At 34.0% G+C, this 20069-nt stretch overlaps 1 protein-coding gene across 1 annotated transcript in view; it reads right to left on the reverse strand.

The window, feature by feature from the left end:
* Positions 1-17606, reverse strand: part of LOC110442513 (kinesin-like protein KIF19) — a 52803-nt gene extending 35197 nt beyond the window's left edge. Inside the window, exons 1-2 of the mRNA XM_021486159.1 lie at positions 17217-17606; positions 10194-10274 (exon numbers count right to left, since the gene is read on the reverse strand). Coding sequence (XP_021341834.1) covers positions 10194-10274; positions 17217-17261 — 126 coding nt within the window. The 5' untranslated portion in view covers positions 17262-17606. The remainder of the gene's footprint in view (positions 1-10193; positions 10275-17216) is intronic.
* Between the last annotated feature and the right edge of the window lie 2463 nt (positions 17607-20069).

Consider the following 20069-nt stretch of genomic DNA (forward strand, 5'->3'; position numbering starts at 1 on the left):
GGAGGAGGAGGAGGAGGAGGAGGAGGAGGAGGAGGAATAAGACAGTATAGTAGTCTGTATATACCACATGAGCAGAGCTGCTAAGAAAATCGGTTAAAACATATATATTATAAGGATCCTGGGTCAGTCTGACCTAAGATTATGTAGGTATTTTAGCTATAAGTCTACCTGATGTGTTATTTCCTGTATACCTAATTACCCAAGCATTATAAGATTCACAAAGCCTTCAGGTAAAATTCAAATCACTGATATTTTATCATTATTCATGTCAAATACAATATCATCATGTCTTAAGATTAAATATGATTTTCTTTAATAATACTCATATGTTTGCACATATATTTTCCATTTTTTTTTTATTTGAATATTTGTTCTAACTTATCATTAAGCTAACAAGAATTTTGACATAACCAGGTCCAGACAATCATTATTGATTCATACATCTGAAACTTAAAACCTTTGATGTATTACACAACAACATATAAAAAAAATTGTTGAAGGTATAATAAACATCAATATTGAAACAGTTTAAAAAAGTACAGAAGAACCAAGACTGAATTTTTAATGAATAATTTGTTCTAGCTGTAGAGGTTTTCGTATTGAATTTGTTTCATCTAGCATATCAAAGTCTTGTTTTATAAACACACGTCAGCTTTTAAGCTTCAGAGGCCGAGATAACTTGTCTAATTTATTGCCGACAGTGAGCTACAGCAGACACCATAAAATCATTTGGTAATAAAAATCAGACTCAATCAATGGAACATGGGGGGATTTGGACACAGACGAGCTTCACCAGATTCCCATGTAATCCCTTTCCACAGGGTTTGTTAGTGAAAATTACTTCTCATTCTATTTTGTGTTTTCTGGAATGGTTGTACTAAACCGTTTTTTTTTACCCCTGGTTTAATGTGCTTGCAACAGCTTGACTCATTCACCCCTGAAGACACATTTGAACTCTTCCAATTCAAAGGTTGGACTAGCTCATTTTGCAATATCAGGGGTGACAGGGGGTGATCAAGTTAAAAATTGATTGAATATAGGTGCCATGGGAGACACTGCCAAAGATAAGGAGTAGGAAGGAACTTGGGAAGAAATAGGGGTTCCAACTGTGGCAAAGGGGAAACAGATCCATTTTTTGTTTCTTTATTGTCCCCTAAGCGGAAGAAACTAAAGAAACCCCTGTTCTCTGCAATGTTAACCATATCATAGGGCAGGTTTGTTAGGGAAAAAGTGTTTAAAGTCATCTAATTAATATTTTAAGTTATCTGACCGAATTATGTGTTCAAGTATTTTGACCGAAAAAAAGAACTCTTATGAAAACAGGTTTTGAAAGCCCGATTTTCACATCTCTGAAATGTTTTTAAAAACCTAATTATGTCCCTCTCAAAAACTACTTATGACTCAATAGAAATATCGGAAAGAAAATTTAAATACTTAAATAGAATCAGAGTAGCTCAATGAAAGAATAAATGAATAAAGCAACAAAATCAACATGTCCAAAGGACTTAACCCTGCTCACATGGAATAAAGTCCAAGCACATGCACATGGCCTTTTGAACTGTATCCGTCATATTTTAACCATGTATGAAAGAAATGTAATAGATATTTGCCATGGTTTTCCGATCTCAATGTCAATCAAAGTGTTCTATTCCTGTATATAACTCTTTAATATCTTCCGTCTGTCATATTTTGATACACCTCATAGAAACTGAACATCTATTTCTGGGGATTGTAATTGTGCACATTGATGTATGAAGAAGACTTTTAAGAGCTTATACCAATACACCAAATTCCCTGGACCAGTTCATTGCCTAAGTGTTCTGATTTGAAAAAAAAGATTTTACACTATAAGTGTGAAATGAGGTATGACTCAGACTGCGAAGCAAAAAGGATTATTTGAAAGTTGACCTCCAATGGTTAAATTTATCTAGGAGCAAGAAAAAATATCCTGAAAAGCAATATGGTACGTCACCCTAACCTGTGATGATTAAACTGTTTTAAAGTGATCTTTAAAACACATAGACAATTATAAAGACAAGGAAAATTAAATTGATGGATACAGTAACACCATACACAGTCACGTTACTTATTCTGGTACATAAAAAGTAGCCGACAAATTAAATTAGAAAGCCAGCCCAGGAGGTATGATTTCTATGTCCTGTTTAAAGATACATACTCTGGTCAGCTTTGCCTTGGTAATCTTATAATTGAAAGTTCATGTAACTCCAGTCAAGTCACATTATCAAATGTGTAAATGATACATCGTCTTTATATGAAATGTTTTATTCCGAGACAAAGCCTGTTTTAGTGTGTCAATATATAGCTTTCAGCTCGACTTTCTGGTGTACTTATACTATACATAGGAAATCATGTACAATAGAAAATCAATGTGAAAATCAATGTGAAAATCAATACCTGTTTATTGTTGTTCAAGGTTCTCTGTGGTTTTAATGTACACAAGCCACAGTATATTTTACTTGGTACAATTCCCCTACCATTCTCAGTCATTTGTGAGATTGGCTCAAGCCTCGAGACATTGATCACCGCACTGTGGGAATTGTGATGACTTAACTAAATTCCTCCATCAGAATATTAAGAATTCTGTTCTGCTCTGTTTAAAATACTTAATGTACTGAATCAAAATTCAGAAATCAAAACTACAATATGTAGATCTGATCAAAACAAAACAGCAAGTTAAATCAAACACAGCCTTTGTTTTGAATTCCCCATGTGTTTATAATTAAACTGCGTAGTGTATGATCTGGAATTAAATGTACTTTTGATATATGCGTTTTATAAATACAATAGTAACCTTGCAGACAACGTAATTGTCAGTTTTTGTAGGGACACGTTTTAGAACATGATTAGTTTTTTTACAAAAGCAAATGTAATGGATTTGCTTGTTTGATGCTTCATGTGAAATGATCAGTTTTTAAGTGCTATTGTGATATCAAACGTTTAAAAATCAATAAAAGTTCATTTGTTCAGGTACAAAATGATAAATATTTATTGATCTTGATGTGCGTAGCCTTCAACCTTATTTTCATTGTGTAGGTGTATATAAAAACACCTCATTTATTATACCAGTAACTCACCACATCAGGAACCATCCCCTTTAGCCTTGATCGCAAATAAATTTATATTCAAAATCCATAATTCCAAAACATCAAAAATAGCCTTTGATAATAGTTCTCTATTCAAACTTTAAGTTAACTATCTATTCGTTCTTTAAATTCAACGCTAAAAAGTTAAATACATGTAAAATGATCAATGTCACCACAAGATAATATGAAATCACTGAAGGATCTTGTTGAAATGTGATAATTGATGTTTGACAGTTGCCTCAACACTATAGGTGCTCAGATTCTATTCTATAGAAAAGATTCAAGGTCCACATATAGATAAAATGTAGAACTTCTTACCAACTTTGAATTGTAATGTTGAGAAATTTTTACACAAAGAGCTATTCAGATTGATATTGTGGCTATTTGATGGACGTCGATCACCAGGGCAGATCTGACTTTTTCATTTGGTCGGTGATTAATGTCGGGTAGGCAAACACAGAGCATGACTTTTGACCCCTCTATGAGAGAGAATACACAATCTACAGTACTTATTCAACTGGCCATCCACATATCGATCGCCATAAATCATGTACCCTTGCAGGCTGAAAATAGCCAGAGTTGGGTGGTTGGCCGAGCCCAGGGTGACTAACCTTATTGTGTCCTATAGTCTGCTAGTACTTACTGAGGGTGTATAAAGCCTACTCAACAACAATCTCTAAAGGGAACGCCTGAAAGCTACAACAGCACTCAAACCTCACCGGTCAGAAAAAAAGAAAAAAGACGAACAAAGTAAATTTGAAAAAAAGAAAGGCAGATACACGAAATTAATCGTTAACATTAAAGCAGGCGCCATATGTTTTCATATTTGAAAATGTGAAAGATGTATATATTGAGATTACAATGGTTACCAGCAGATATATCACCTCTAGCATCCTAGGGTTGAGGCGATATAATGAAATGTTATGTGAATTAATTAATAAACAGTCACCTGTTAAATGACATCAACTGATCATGTCCAATCAGTAACCATGACATTTTAACTGATTGCTAATAATAAAATTCTCTTTACCCTTTTTTTTTTCTTTTAACCAACTTGTGTACTTGTACCATATTACAAAGAATACCATCTCTTACATCTATTTATATTTGTTCCCCAAGACTTGAAGTAAAATAACAAAAAAATATGTGCTGATGAATATACAGATATATTAGTTAATTTTGACCTGTATATGTACTGATAGTAGATAGTTATTGTAGCAAAATCAATTCCGATTTTAACAGTGCCGTATATCATTAGATACTGCCTGATCTGGGTGTAATTAGGCTAATTGCTATTGTTTTAAAGTAAGACAAGGCCAGAAGTTAAGTAGGACAACAGCCTTCAGCTTTTTGAGTCACAATACATTTTACAATTACCTGCCTGACATTGCCCATACCTCTAATTCAGTGTTCTGTATATGAAGTACATGCAGTAAACAGTATTTGGTCTACAAATCAATCTCGTATTATCCCACTGATCCAAATCTTAGAACTAGTTTATTGATCTAGATTTACTTATCAAATTAAATACCTTGATTAAATCACACACCTGTCATACAATCAAAGCAGTGTATCAATAATAATTGTTGACACCTGTATGTAACCCTTATAACATCATTGCAAAAATAAATTCAATAATTAGCTAGCAAAACTAGAACGTTAGTCCCAATCATCCAAATGTACATATACACGTTTCAACTGATGTGTGTGATTGATACAAGTTTGTATGAAATAAGCCACATTGAATTATAAGTCGATAATTATATAAAAGTAGAGGTTAGATATTGATGTTATTATGAAAGAAGAGGTCATCTGAAGGACAACAATCAAATATGTATGAACTACTGGAGGACATGTTTAATAAACATAATATTATTGGGACTTATCAATTGTAGCAGTGACCTCAATTCTTCTACCTGTTACAAATATGATGTGTACCACATAGTAAGACTCCCTCGACCTTTTGACCATGTCCTCTAAGGCACCGTCAGCAGATTATATATATAAAGTAAGGTGACAGGTTGGAGTGTCATGCTAGCTTGTCAGGGTTATGATATTTCAGTGAGATGGCACTATAAAGTCACCCCTGGGACCCAATCATCTTTGAACACTGCCTTCCTTTTATCTTAGCTGTAACAGATAGATCTAGGACTGAGACACATGCTGTTCTATATGTTCCACTTAATTTTGTTTTTAAGAGTTTGTTTTCTCATTTAATTGTGTTTTCTTTCACGAGTAATGTAAAATGAAGGAAAAACAACACAATTCTTATCTCATTTTACTAGACTTACAAAGAAAAATAAATCTAGTGCAAATTTACTGCAGAGTGAAAGAATTCCATCTAATATGAATTACTTGGTATATAGAAAGAAGCTGTGTTCTAATTTTCTTCTTAAGTAATAATGGAAGGACAAAAATGATGTTAAGTGATCTTTGAAAACAATATGCATACTCATCGAGAGAAAAAAAATGAAAAAAAAAATGAAAAAATTTGAAAGATACCAAAGAAAGTCACGCCACAAATTTCAGAATTATTCTTTGCATGATCGAGATTTGTTGTACTTTGGACCATTTAAAGGTTGAAGAAATATTTGTGTGATAGTATGTTTGTCTTTGGTTTTATATCTAAACAAACAGTTGCTGCTATGTGTCAGAGGACAATTAGAAAATGTTTTCAAAGATCACTTAACGTACATATACACGTTACAACTGATGTGTGTGATTGATACAAGTTTGTATGAAATAAGCCACATTGAATTATAACATATTTCTTCCTAAATTATAATAGATTGGTCATATATGTAAAAACAAAATGAAAGTCATTTTCATGCACAAATTAAACAAATCAAAGTTTCTGTGTCTATCTGGGTTAACGTTTGAAGACATCACCCCCAAACTATGTAGCCTTTGTAAGCCTAATTCACTGCCCTCTAGAAATATTGTATACATCACCGTACCACTGTCATTGCAAGCAGAACTTTTTAATTTTAACAAAAGTTCTGCGACGTTCATGTACAGGTATACCGAGACGTTTCATGGTCATGGTGATATCAAAGATTCAAGCTTAAGCAACAACTTTGCTTAATTTATGAGAGCTCGTTTTAAGGAGTGTGTTTAAACAAGCATGACAAATGCCCCCAACAAGACATATATTTCCACTTTCTTATCTAGAAAAAAGGAATGAAAAAGTAAGGGATCAAATCAAATCTTGCTCTTGAAAAGTGTCCCCAAGTGCTCTTCAATCTGCAGCTGCCATGCAACACAGAAACATTTAAACAATGACTAATGTTGATAAATTACCTTGCATATGCCTACAGGGATTTCAAAATGAGTTTTAAATTATTCAAAATTTAAACACTAGATAGCAGTGGGATTAAAAAATTCAATGCTAATGTATACGTACATATAGACAACCTACTGAAATTGGATAACAAATTACAAAATAGTTCTCCAGCACTTAACAAACTTAATCTTTAATGGGTCAGATATCCTGTATGGATTATATAACTTCAGATTTAGATTGATTTGAATTAAGTTTGACCCACTGATAGGATTTCGATAACACAGCTGCGTTGAACATCGACATGTCTCAATATTTGCTCAAGCTTTGGTTATTTTTCAATAAGTTTAATTTCAGTAAAGATAGTAAATCATACAATTCACACAATCAACATTATTACATCACAACATTCTCATAAATCATTCTCAAACCAAACAATTATTTTTTGTAAAAAATCTCCAATGAAACTTTTGTGCATGTATATATGAGCTAATTACATTTGGCACATGCAGTGCCAAAGTATATCCGCCGAAGGAATCTCTGACTCTGTCGACCTACCAGGTGAATGACACCGCCAGTATCTCTCTGGTTTTTATATACTGGAGGATTAGCTAGGATTATATATGTACAGACAATGTGGTATATGCATGCCTGTATTGAACTTTGGGGTCTAGCACCAAGTTATACCGGGATATTGCATATAGTTGGTGTTGTGTGTGTAACACTGGTATATCAAGGCCACATATATACCTGCTATAATTCTGTGTCAATTCCAGGCCAAAAAACATACCACAAAAACTTTGACTCGTATGTTTATAATACTGACTAATGTGTCTTGGCATTATTTCAAGCTTCTGTCTCAAAGGCAGCGACATCATGATTGGCTTACATTAATATGAATAGGATAGTTCTTGCCATAAAATATGAAGTAGCATCACGTTTTGAGTCATTTATTTTTTGTTTCAATAAAATTATTTATGTTATTAATATTAAAACAAATAAATTGAATATCAAGTAAATTGAGAAAGATTTTCTGGCTCTTAGAAAACAACAGTCATACAAAATATATGGAGACGATTAAAGTTATGTTGTGTTATTCGAACAGGCAATATTACATATTTGAAGACAACACAAGACTACAATAAAGACCTGTTTAAATTTTTTGTTCTATATAAAAATGAACAGAAGTTGTTTAAAACGTTCACTGGTGATTGAACACAAGTTTAAATGCGGTCATCAACGTTCTACACACCTTATGGCTTAATGTCCAGGGTTATGACAAATTTATCCTGTAACAAGCCCAGGGGGCCAACCACATATTCTCTGACTCAAAGTCGGGGTGGACTTATTACAGGACAATGAAATACTTTTGTTGGCAGCCATAGATATGGGCGGGCTTATTACCAGGCATGGGCTTATTGTCAGATAAATTCTGTATGAACTGTTAGTATACTGTACTACATCAAGACAAGAAAATAAGGGTAGGCTGATAGTCTGATACTTGTGAAATGTGCAGATGGTCTAGTGGTTCTAAAAACAGCTAGTCAAAATTTGATATTACTTATCCTGTAGAATTATATATGGTTGATGGAATTTGCAAATGGACAAGTTAAAGGAAATCTACTAGCATGATTGACGAGAGGTTTTTGAAATTAATTTCTTTCCCTGCTTCATGTAAATGACAAAAAGTTCACACTTTTAGCCCTGACAGTTGAAAGTTATCTCGCCTGTGAATGTCAACTGAAAGTTCAGCAAATATAAAAATATTGATTAACTTACAAAACATCCCTAGTATGTGGGTTATAAGTTTTAACAGCACGGTTTGAATGAATACTGAGTAATATTTACTTAACACATGCTAATATACAACATGGCATATATGTACACTTAATAACTGATGCATTAATTGGACTGAAGTGTACACATTATTGATATATATCTAACCCGGATATATAGTAGGCGTTAGGTAAACCTTGATCTCGTCACGTGACCATCATTGCAATCCTCAACAGACTTGCAATTCTGTGTTTCACAATAACACATTTTCAGCACGACTGAATCTTTTCATGAAATAGTCATTTGGAGTAAACATGTCTGATTCAATGTTGGTTTGTCCCAGTCAGCTGAGCATTCCATTAAAAATGCTGACAAAGTAATCATCACGGCCTTCTAGCATGACAAATTAAAACAATACACAGCTCTGTCAATGATCATTTCAAAACTAAAATCTTTAAAAGTATCTGTTTCCATTCAAATTTATTTAGCCAAATAAAAGAATCAATTTGATCACCATGACAGAATTCTGTATCCCACTTACAATTAGTTACACAAATACACATCTAATTTGGTTTTCCCTGTTAATATGTTAGATATATTACGATATGCTGTTGCCAGGTTTAACCCTGAATTTCCAGGTTTATGAGAAATTCCGGTACCCGATATTTTTTCTCCAAAGCAACAAGTTTTTAAATGTTCTTATAAGTGAAGTTAAGAACAGACCCACAGCATTGTATATGTTTCTTCTGGATGAAATAAACATTGTCTTCATTCCAAGAACAGTAAGTATAGCTAAAAAAATAATTCACTATTGTCTAATCATGATACATGTACCGGTACTTTCATCTCTGAATGTCCACCAAAACGTGTTGAACTGTTCTCACAGAAATTATAGTTATGGTATAGGGAACTAATTACCTAACTACACTTCTCCGGAATCTTCCCCAAGTATAATGTACATGTGTATCTACATCTTGGTTAATACATTTTTGTTTGGCCTTTAACCTTCAACCTCACGGACCTAACTGTACTTAAGGCCAGAATGGCCTCTGCTCATAAATACTGAATGCGGACAACAATGCCAACAAGCATTAATGTCTTTTTTTGCAATAAGGTCAGCACAGATATTGAACAAAACAACTTTCATCATACCATTGTTTCCAATAAAATTACATATTTATATATATATAATGTCATTGTATATTGAGATACACAGACTATTAACCCAGAAAGTCTATAGCTAGTTAGATAAATATGTATACGAAGGGTTCAGGTTTCATACAATCGCGACATATATCCGATAATAATAAGCTAACTCTACACTTGTGACATCCACCCTATATATTCCTCCATATTTATATGTCAGGGTTTCAAATTTCAAATTGTTTTTTTACGTTATTTTTTTACATTATTGACATCGCATGGCAGTCAGCAATGATTTTACGAGTGTTTCACTACACATGTATTTGCTACAATATGGGTTTGACTGTGTATTATTGGTGATACATTGTTCATCTGTCAGAAACGAATCGATAAATGATGAGAAAATCTGTCGGAGAACACCTGTAAAGCAAGATTGTATCTGGACAGGAACGGACCTTCGATATTCATCAATGGTCACTCTTGCTTGGACATGAAAGGTGAACCTATGACCTTTCCATTAAAAAGGACGCAAAGTCTTGCCATAGAATAAGGAAGACAATTATTGGTATACACTGTATAAATCCAGATTATCTTGGATGAAGTCACATATTGGTCCTTCAATAAAGACATCAAAGTCACAGTTCGTTTTCTACAGGCTGAAGACCTTATTTCAGTTTTATCCTTTCAAGTAAAAATTTCAATATCATCTGAATGCATGCAAGCATGAATACATACAACAACTCATTCACCCCTGAACACACATTTGAACTCTTCCAATTCAAGGGCTGGAATAGTTCATTATGAAATTTTCGGGGTGAATGGATTAACAAGCACTCAAGTCCTGTGGAGACTAGAAAATATATACAGTACAGAAAATCTATATTACTTACCTTCTTTTGAACTTTATGGGCAATAGTACCAGCCCCCATCATAGTCTCATCTTCATTTAAAGGGCGAATTCGGAGAGCAACCTGCAAAATAAACAACAATGAATATCAGTTTCAGCATACCAGATCACCATTACATAGCATAAATCAGCACAGGCTTTCCAAGGCCATCTATATATACTCACTGATGTAACAATGAAAGAAAAATAGCATGGTCCAGTTTGGTATTTGAACTGATGACCTCCAAACTATTGATAAATGCTCAAACCAACAGCCCTGTTCATGGTCATGATCATAGGCAATTAAGTGCCACTGTCCTTTGGCAAGTCTATTTGGGCACCAAATGTGATCGAAAAAGAAAACTGCAACAGTGAGACCAGGACTTGAACCTATGACCTCTGAACTCTTGACAACTGAGGTGTACCTGTTCACCAGGCCTAGTAATTAACCCAGTACGGTTCAGTCATACTGATACATATGTATATGTAGTGGAAGTATTATCTTCTGAACAACAAATGTGACTGTGAGGAAATTTAATTTAATTCATCATCTCAATTTTTGTCATTACTGTAGTCATCTTTGGACTCGTATTTGACAACTATATTTAATAATCTGTATTAAGCAATTAATTGAATGTGCATGTGGAGAAATATAATCTGTACATACGGTAGTATATACACTGTAGTGACCAAGTATATCTGAAGATGTTATGATCAGTGGGAAACAGAAATCACCTGGTAGTATAAATTAATGTTGAAATGTATCTAGAATTTGTTATACATACAGTTGAAGTACAATGCACATGCATGGCACTTCTATATTTACAGTGCTTCTATATATTTTATTTTTTTTGGAAAATTATAAGCATTACGTATTTGGACTCATTTGAACATCGACTGAATCAATGTCTCACCATGTTATAGGTACTAGATTGATTTCAATAGCAGTTAGTAAGAGATGTAGCATGACAAAATGACTGTTTGTGATTAATTGATACTTAGTCATGTTGAGTCAGACAACAATAATATAAGGGCACTTAAAAAAACTTAATACACCAAAATGAAACTGATTGGAAAAAGGTTAAAAACTGAATTCATTGCTCACCCAATATTACAAATGGTCAGATAATTATTGTATCAAGATTTTTTTTTTGCTAATTTCAAAATTAATGGTCAGTGTCTATTTATACGGCACGGCTGTGTTGTGTCTTTGAGCAAGATACTTTACTCCGCTTGTAAATGAGTACGTGGTTGGGCAGTGCTAGAATTGTTGAATGCTAGCTGTTAGCGCCGAAAGGGCAGCGCCGGCTGTATGCTCCCCAGGGAGCTGAGAAAGATATTGGCTGGTAAAAAAGGCCCTATAACCACGGATACTAATTTGTGAACCGCTTTGAGACGACCTACGAACTAGATTGTGATAAAGGGGTATATAAGAACCTCAAATTATTATTATTATCATTATTATAAACCAATTTCCCATAGATATTTGAAAATCTTTAACAAATCAATTGTATGGAATAAGGTTTTATATCAGCAGTGATTATTTTTGCTCGGTTTTACCACCAAATACCTAGCGTAAAAGCGCAACATTTTCCCAAAATGACCAAAAACTGAAGAATATATTCCCAATTTCAATGTAGATAATGCTATATTTTCCCAATTCTTAAAGAAACAGGCTGTTGTAAAATTTAGGTAACAAAAACACTGAATATCACACACATCATAGTATGTCTCCAATCTAAAATTGGCACATTTGATCAAAATGTGAGACAAAGTCATATATTCGTCTCATAAATGCCAAAAGGGCTGATCCTCTAGCCGAAGCAAGTATACAGGAGTAAAGTATTGCAACATAATAGCGCAATCTAATAAACAACAAAACACCTGAAGGAACATGGTAATAAGTGCGAGCAGATTTTTCATTTTATAAAAGAATAAATGAGATTTCTACTTTCAGAAAAAAAATCCATGTGCTAAATATTCAGTGGCGGATCCAGAGACCTATCTGGGGGAAATAGAGGAAAATGGTGACAATACATGATTTTTAAAGAAAATTCTCAGGGTGGGGGTTGCCTCTGGATCCGCCACTGATATTCATGAAGATTTGTCTGCCATAATTTATCATACACTACATATTACTGTACTTATTGCCCCTGTACAATCTGGACAGGTAACATTTATAAGACATAGTTATATCACCTGCCACCCTTACAGCCAGCTTAAGGTTTACCAGCTCACACATATGTTAATGCTAACCCTATCACCCTGTGCCGTCTCTCTTACATTATAATGCGAAACTTATATATATATACACACTTTATCAGGCCATTTCAAAGGAATCTGTCATCCACTTAATATATTTAAATCAATATTTCAGACATGATCTGAACAATGAGGCCAGTAAATGGATTGATGTTGCATACATATCAACATATGGACAGGAATATATATGTATACATGTACCTAACTAAGATGTTGTGTACAACCAGGACACCAAACTTTTAATCATTTCTTATTGAAAAACATTTGACGGTACAGTAGATGCATGTACAATGATTTTCTAGATCTTTCAGTATAATTTTACCTGTAGATATAAAGAGGAGGTTTGCAATATTAATTAATCTAGACATTTTTGTAAATATATGTCAGGAGATATCAATTCTTGACTGACGAATTGTTCATTTTTACATCTTTTATTAATATATTTCATTTTTATTCAAGAATTATTGTCATAAGTTACAAATAAAAATTGAGCGTTTTTTTGTATTTGATCATTATGGTTTAAATCTTGATCAGACTATTTCCATTGAAAAGTAACATCCAGCAGGTAAATACGATGGTCATAGGTGTGTTTTCTTTGACATGGCAGGTTGGGGTAAATAAAATAATCAAAATTCATAAAATTTGAGGCCATGCAGTCATGAACCAAACTTTTTCGCCAATAACCAATAACCTGTTCATGCACGGAACACGAACAATTTTTTTTTTGTAATTTGTAATATATATGCTTCTACCTAATGGTTCTGTGTATACACATGACTGAAGAACTTGCAAGTCGCATCAAACCTACATTTCTAATGGAGCGACAATATGTCAACAAAACTCATCAACATACATAAATTATTGCCTGGGTCCCTTTTCAATATTAAATATTGATACTAAATGTATACAATTGCTATTCAAATTACTTGTTGTTCGAAACACAATGTGAATCTAGAATTTCGTTTCCTTCGTACACAAAACAATTCAGAGTTTTCATTTTAAGGTAAAGGGGTAAAATCCTATCATGCAAGAGCCAACTTTTCAACACCCTAAATCCACTTTCATGTACTTCTCAAGAAACACAACTCTTGACAGGCAAAACAAATGCAACAATTTCGTGGAAGGCCTGTATTAACGCTCGACATCATGCAACTATTCAATTAATCCAGGTCAGAAGGTAGGAGGATTGGCATGACCTTTGGTTTATTGGGTCAAACCTGAGCTCCATATATATCTCCAGACAAGTCATTCCTTTGGGTTTTCTAACCATTTCTATACTCTGGAGATCTAGGTAGGATGCCAGTTGTTGTGATAATGCCAGGGTTTCAGCCTTGATCTATACATTTTCAAATTTACTTGACCTTAGGGCAAACCTGCAGGTATCTGAAAGTCATTGCACTTTTTTTTCGTTTTATAATGCATTTATAAGTTAAAAATATTCTGATACCTTGGATGCTAAGGTACTTTGTAGTAGGCTGTTGATCATGAAGTTGCCAGGAACAAACCTTTCGCCTATAGGCTATAAACCAGTCAACAAGATCCCAAGCATTGGCAATGAATTTTATTATACCTGCGGGCTAGACGAGCGCTTAATGGTATCTGAAAACTTGGGGTTTCTCTTTATTTTATATGCATCTGACTAAATATTCCAATAATCAGCATGCAGGTAAATAGAATACCTGGTGTATATAAGTTCATTAGGGATTCTTATATGATACCAGCCCATCAGCTTCCAAGTTATTAGTATTGGTAATTTATTAAACCTCAGGGGAAAATCAGCATTTAAGGGCTTCCAATAGCTTCAGGTTTAACTATTTCATTTGATTATTCTTAATCTTCTAATTTAATCAGAAACCATTAAAGTTGTATGGCCAATCATTAATAAGTGTTTGTTTCTTGGACTTCCTTAAGTTGTGAACTTGTCAATTTATAAAGATTAATAATTATAAGAAAACAATTTTTAAGAGTAAAAAAGTTTGATTAGATAAAAGGATAACTAAATCATATACAAGACTGATAGTTTGAAATGCTGAGATCAACCGGCATTATAACTGACCAATAACATTCCAATGTATGGGGGCCAATTACTTTTTATCTTGTTTTCAAATTTATTACAAAGTCCAACAGATTCTAAATGTCTCCATTTCTATCTATCATCTTTCTTTTCTCTTCCCCTTTCCTTTCTGTTATTGTGTTGGTGTCCGAGTGAAAGTGTGTGGGAATGGGTGTCATATTTGTTTCATATTTGTGTCAAATTTTGTCATTGTACATATTGTCTTGTTTTGTTATATGTTGAGGAAAGCATCTAGTAGGCTCAGGGCTGTATACAATTCTCGTTTTAAAAAGAAATAAAGAATTAAATTAATTTATGGGGGCCAAATTCCGACACATGACACATATTCCGGTGTCAGACCCAAGATGTGGTAGGAGGATTAAAATCTCAGATTCAAAAAATTATCTAGATTATTTATATATATATAAAAGATTCAGAGACATTTACATTGAAAAACCACTGGTGGGCTGAAACATTATGACATCATCAATATAACATCAATCTGCAGTTTAATGTTTACATGTATTGCAAAAGTTCAATAGAGATCTTTGAGAGACATTGGTTTTAAAGGAAGCAAGTTTTACACTTGTCAATACAATAAAACAATTAAATAAACCTGCCTGACCTTGCCTTGGCCTTAGTCAGATGAGGCCCTATAAATCATATATATTGACCAATGTAGGTGTTATCAACTGTATAAAAGTACTGTCAGCAGAGACCTATAACTATGTACATGGAGACTTCTAATCATCTTACAGTGTGTGTCAGTTATAGACCAGAGTGACCTGTAAGATGTGCTGTAAAGTGTTTTATGAATCAATTTATAAGGGTCCCTGCAGTCCCAATACAGTGTAGTTTTTTCGTATACTACAGTATCCTCCCCTTAATTTCGTTCTGGATGAAACTCTATCACAGTTGGGCCAGGACACTCTTGCATTATTTTGTCAACCACGCAGCTCGATCAGTCAGTCAGAGCAATAGGATATAGGCCTATAACAATCAAAGTCTTGGTTTTGAATCTGGGTCTAGATCTGCTGAACTTTTACACTCATAACGTTAACATTAAACTAAGCTGCAGGAACCGCAGCTTCTAGACTCAATCGTTGTCCAATATTTCAAAAAATAAAATAAAAAATCTGGCGTAGAATCTACGGTTCCCGCAGCTTACTGGACATAGCACAGTTGTAGTGTTGTTGATTGTGCATTGTTTATTTCATATTTATCATTTTTTTTATAAAGTCCCACAACGTATCAATGTTTTTTTCTTTTCAGAATGATTTATCAAAGCTACAGTCATGCCGGAAAAAGGATAGTTCCAAATGAGCAGTTACAGTTTTTGGCAGTGGTAAGGGATTCTTAAAAAGAAAATACAAATCAGAAATTTGATGTAAAATGTTCCACTAAAGGGAAAATGCTAAAAATCAACAAAAAACATGAGTATAAGCAGAAAAATTTGCATTCATAAACACCTATTGTTGCTGGGCCCAAAAAAACATGTCTTTTAGGTTTTATGACCTTCTAGCATGAAACAAACAGTAAACTCTATGCTCTATGAAATGGATATTAAGTAGTAATTAATTCAATCTCACACTTATAACAAAAACTACAGTGACTGTATTACTGCAAGATTTCACGTATACAGCGACGTGCTAGAAGTCTTTCACGTTACATCATTTTCCCATTTGATTCAGTGTTAATTTACATTTCTTCGAAAAACTTTGACATTCAATTTTGATAAAAACTTTACATCCTACCTGTTACAGAATAATCCTCCTGGGCATACTATCATTATTATCTGTGGGTCTGTTATTGAGATATATACTGTATCACTTTTCAACCTTTCATAAAAAGTCATACTTTCATGTCATTCCCATATCATCGACATATAGTAAATGTTAAATTTTGTCATAAAAAATTGTTTTGGCAAATTAACTCATCATGATTAGAATTCTATGAAGCGGTAATATTAATATTACCTGTTGAAGTGCTAGATGATTATCTAGCTGTGCACCAATTTATTAGGGAATTTAAAAAAAAACTTTTTTAAGAATCCATTTAGAAAATGACATAACATGAAAGACCTGTATGCACATACATATGCCTGTCTGCTCTGACTAATAGAAATCAGATAGTGAGATTATGGTTTTGAACGGTGGAGACGGGCCTTCCTGAGGGCAAGATTTTGACTGCTGTGTAATGTTGTTTGAACATTTTAAAATCTTTTTTAAATGACACTGATGTTAATAATATGATAAAAAAAACAACATGTAACGTCATGAAAAGTCTATATAAACTAAGTTCTAATTAGGTAACAGAACTTATAGCAAAACACTAACAAAAATGATTCTGTAGTCAGATATAACATTATATTAAGATGAATTTCATCTTACTGAAGGGGGAAGTCACATTTATAACATTAATGTTGAATAGCTAATTGTCGTTTGATATTTCAGAACGGGAAAAAAATCTAAAATAAATACAGCTTTTTTTTTGTTTTATGAATAAATATTGGTCCATATAAATGATATAGCCTAGCTTGTTGATATACATATTCCATAAAATATATTATTTATGGCACAGTTTACTTACCTGGTAGACTGGTTCTGCTTAATTTACAGAAAACCCCTACCTGTCAAAATCAGTATTTTACCTGTTGTGAAATACTAAGTCTAATGACAGAAATTGACACCACACAACACTATGTAAACCCACCGTTAGAGTCTGCTCTCCGCCTCCCTTGTTTTTAGTATCTGCCATTATTCCGATTAAATTATCCCGTTAGGTTGGTAAAAGCATGATCACATGTGATTCGAACGTGACACTTGAAAACACCTTTGTAAAATGGTTCCGATCACCGTTATAATTTTGAAACAGAAAATGGCGAACAAGTCGTGGCTTTCTGTACAGTATAAATGTAAATCTCTCCCGAATTTGGTCACTGTAGTTGTCTCAGTATAATCCTAACCTCTTCCCTTTACAATAGGTGGTTACTGATTACCTGTCATTGTGTATTCCACCCATACTACACAAGCTACAGTACACAGGTACGGCCACACTGACAGACGACAGAAAACGTGTTGTGACAGCGCCACGATACCGTTACACCCCACTGAACACGAGAATCAATAAGCCATCGACGAGAAGTTAGATCTAGCTGATTCGCGGTAAAATTACTCCGCGAAAAAAAAAGTGCCTGTTTCAAGCTGGATGACTGGGGAAAATCGAAGTGATATCTACCTGAGATAGAGGGCTATTTATGGCATCACTCCGTTCTAGTTATTGCTAACCATACGATCGAAAAGGGTTCGATTTTTATCTAAAATAAAGTCAGCCGATTTAGATTTCTTAGGTACACTCTTCTTAAGACGTCCCTAGTTCAAAAACCCATTGAACAACTATTCGGTAGAAATACATTTTGAAAACGTAGAACAAAATAAAAATCATTCACGTGTATTTAAGCGTCGCAAAAGTACTTTACATAAAATCACATCAAGACCAATATGCACGCAATTATCTAAGACCGTAATGTGTGGCTGTTCTATAAGTTACACTGACTACTTCATTAATTAGCCTTAATTTGCACGAGTATGGCAATACTTTATTTGTACTAAGTATGTAACATGTCAGGGTATTTTGGAACGCACGATCAAACCAGTATATATGTAACTTATGTATATGGGGCAAAGAAGTAATTCCAACAGTGTGGACAAGTTTAGGTTGTCAAATTTTCGGAGCAATCCGCTCCTTTATCAAGACACAGTGAAACAGAACAGTTACATGTACATATACATCATATTACAAGAAGATAGAACTAATATACTATAATTGAAAATATAGCTATTATATCAAACCAATAGTCCCGATCAGCTAAAGACAGCCGAAGGCAGCAATTAAGTTTAGAGCATCGCGGACAAGGAACGCTGATAGTCTAAATATCAGAACGCTCGTTGGCTCTGCTCTATAACGAAAGTGCACTAAGACGACTCGCCCAATGAAACACAACGACGACCCGCCAAATGATAACCATATTGACCCATATGTAACGTATATATATATACGTCTCTGCCTTGACACATGCTATTTTTGTTGGGAATCACTAACTTTTTGACGACCCATTATATTTGTCAGTATTGGGATTACAAATGTTTAGACTCGCCTAAAAATTCTACAAAAATCACTGCAAATACCACTATTTATCATAACATATCAATCGTTAATTTACAACTTATACAACATGTACTCCAAGACACAAACGCTATACGGAGAGAACAGTTTCCTCGAGAAAGGTCCCATAAATAGATTTAAATGTTCATCAATATTCCGTCTTTGCGTATTTCAGAGTTATCTTCTCTTGTGAGCAGGTATTGATTGTCACGTCATTGGTTTGTGTGAGAAAATTACGTCGTTTTCTCAGAAATTGATGACGTTACTCTCACAAACAAATGACGTATCAATCAATACCTGCTCACAAGAGCAGATAACTCTGCAATACAGAAAGACGGAATATCAGTGTTCACATTTCTTATGGAAAACGACGTTATCTTTTTCATGAACGAGTTTTATTAAACAGTCTATTCATAGTATCACGATAAAATCTTAATTAACTTTAAAAACTAATAAGTTACATGGAACGAACCACAGGGACGTGGATCTGTGTCACACCCCCGTGGAACAGGTTCTGAACACCAAAAATAAAAATTCAGAGAACAAGATACAAAATACATATTAACAAGAATTCCACGGAAGTGGATGTGTCGCCTGCGCAGGAAGCTGGGAGATTACGAAGAAATAGATACACTTTTCATTTCAAGAAATAATGTTAAAAGTAAGCAATAATCATGGATTATGTTTTTGGATGGCATCATTTTGTTACTATATAATCTGTTATTCTGGGAAGAATACTCTGAGTTTTCAGGAACCAGCTTTTCGCAGGCGACACAAAAATGAACAAGACAATTGGTTTGTAATCATGTGATAGTTTAATTTTAAGCCGACTAGAACCAACACCAATGTCTACATTACAGACACATATTAGTTATGTTAGATCACCACGACATGTCGACAGTACTGGTATAGGACGTGTGATGACCATTACACACAATCTGAGCATTCGTGAACACAATCGTGTGTAGTTATCATGGACGACCACTAAACGAGTCCTTCGTGAAATATGTTTCTCAAATAAAATTCCACATGGACCTAAGATGCATTCTATACATAAATTGCCCTTGGAGGAAAACACGGAAGTGGATGTGTCGCCTGCGCAGGAAGCTGGGAGATTACGAAGAAATAGATACACTATTCAGTTCAAGAAATAATGTTAAAAGTAAGCAATAATCATGGATTATGTTTTTGGATGGCATCATTTTGTTACTTTATAATCTGTTATTCTGGAAAGAATACTCTGAGTTTTCAGGAACTTGCTATCTATTTATAGTAACAGTGACCTTGACCTTTGACCCTCGGACCTGAAAAGCAATCCCAAGCAAGCACTTTTGGTAAGGAAGCACTGCATGAAGTTTGAGTTTGATCGGCCCAAGGAAACTCAAGTTATCGCACGAAAAC

This window comes from Mizuhopecten yessoensis, unplaced genomic scaffold (genome assembly GCF_002113885.1).
Source record: "Mizuhopecten yessoensis strain PY_sf001 unplaced genomic scaffold, ASM211388v2 scaffold716275, whole genome shotgun sequence".
Taxonomy (NCBI): domain Eukaryota; kingdom Metazoa; phylum Mollusca; class Bivalvia; order Pectinida; family Pectinidae; genus Mizuhopecten; species Mizuhopecten yessoensis.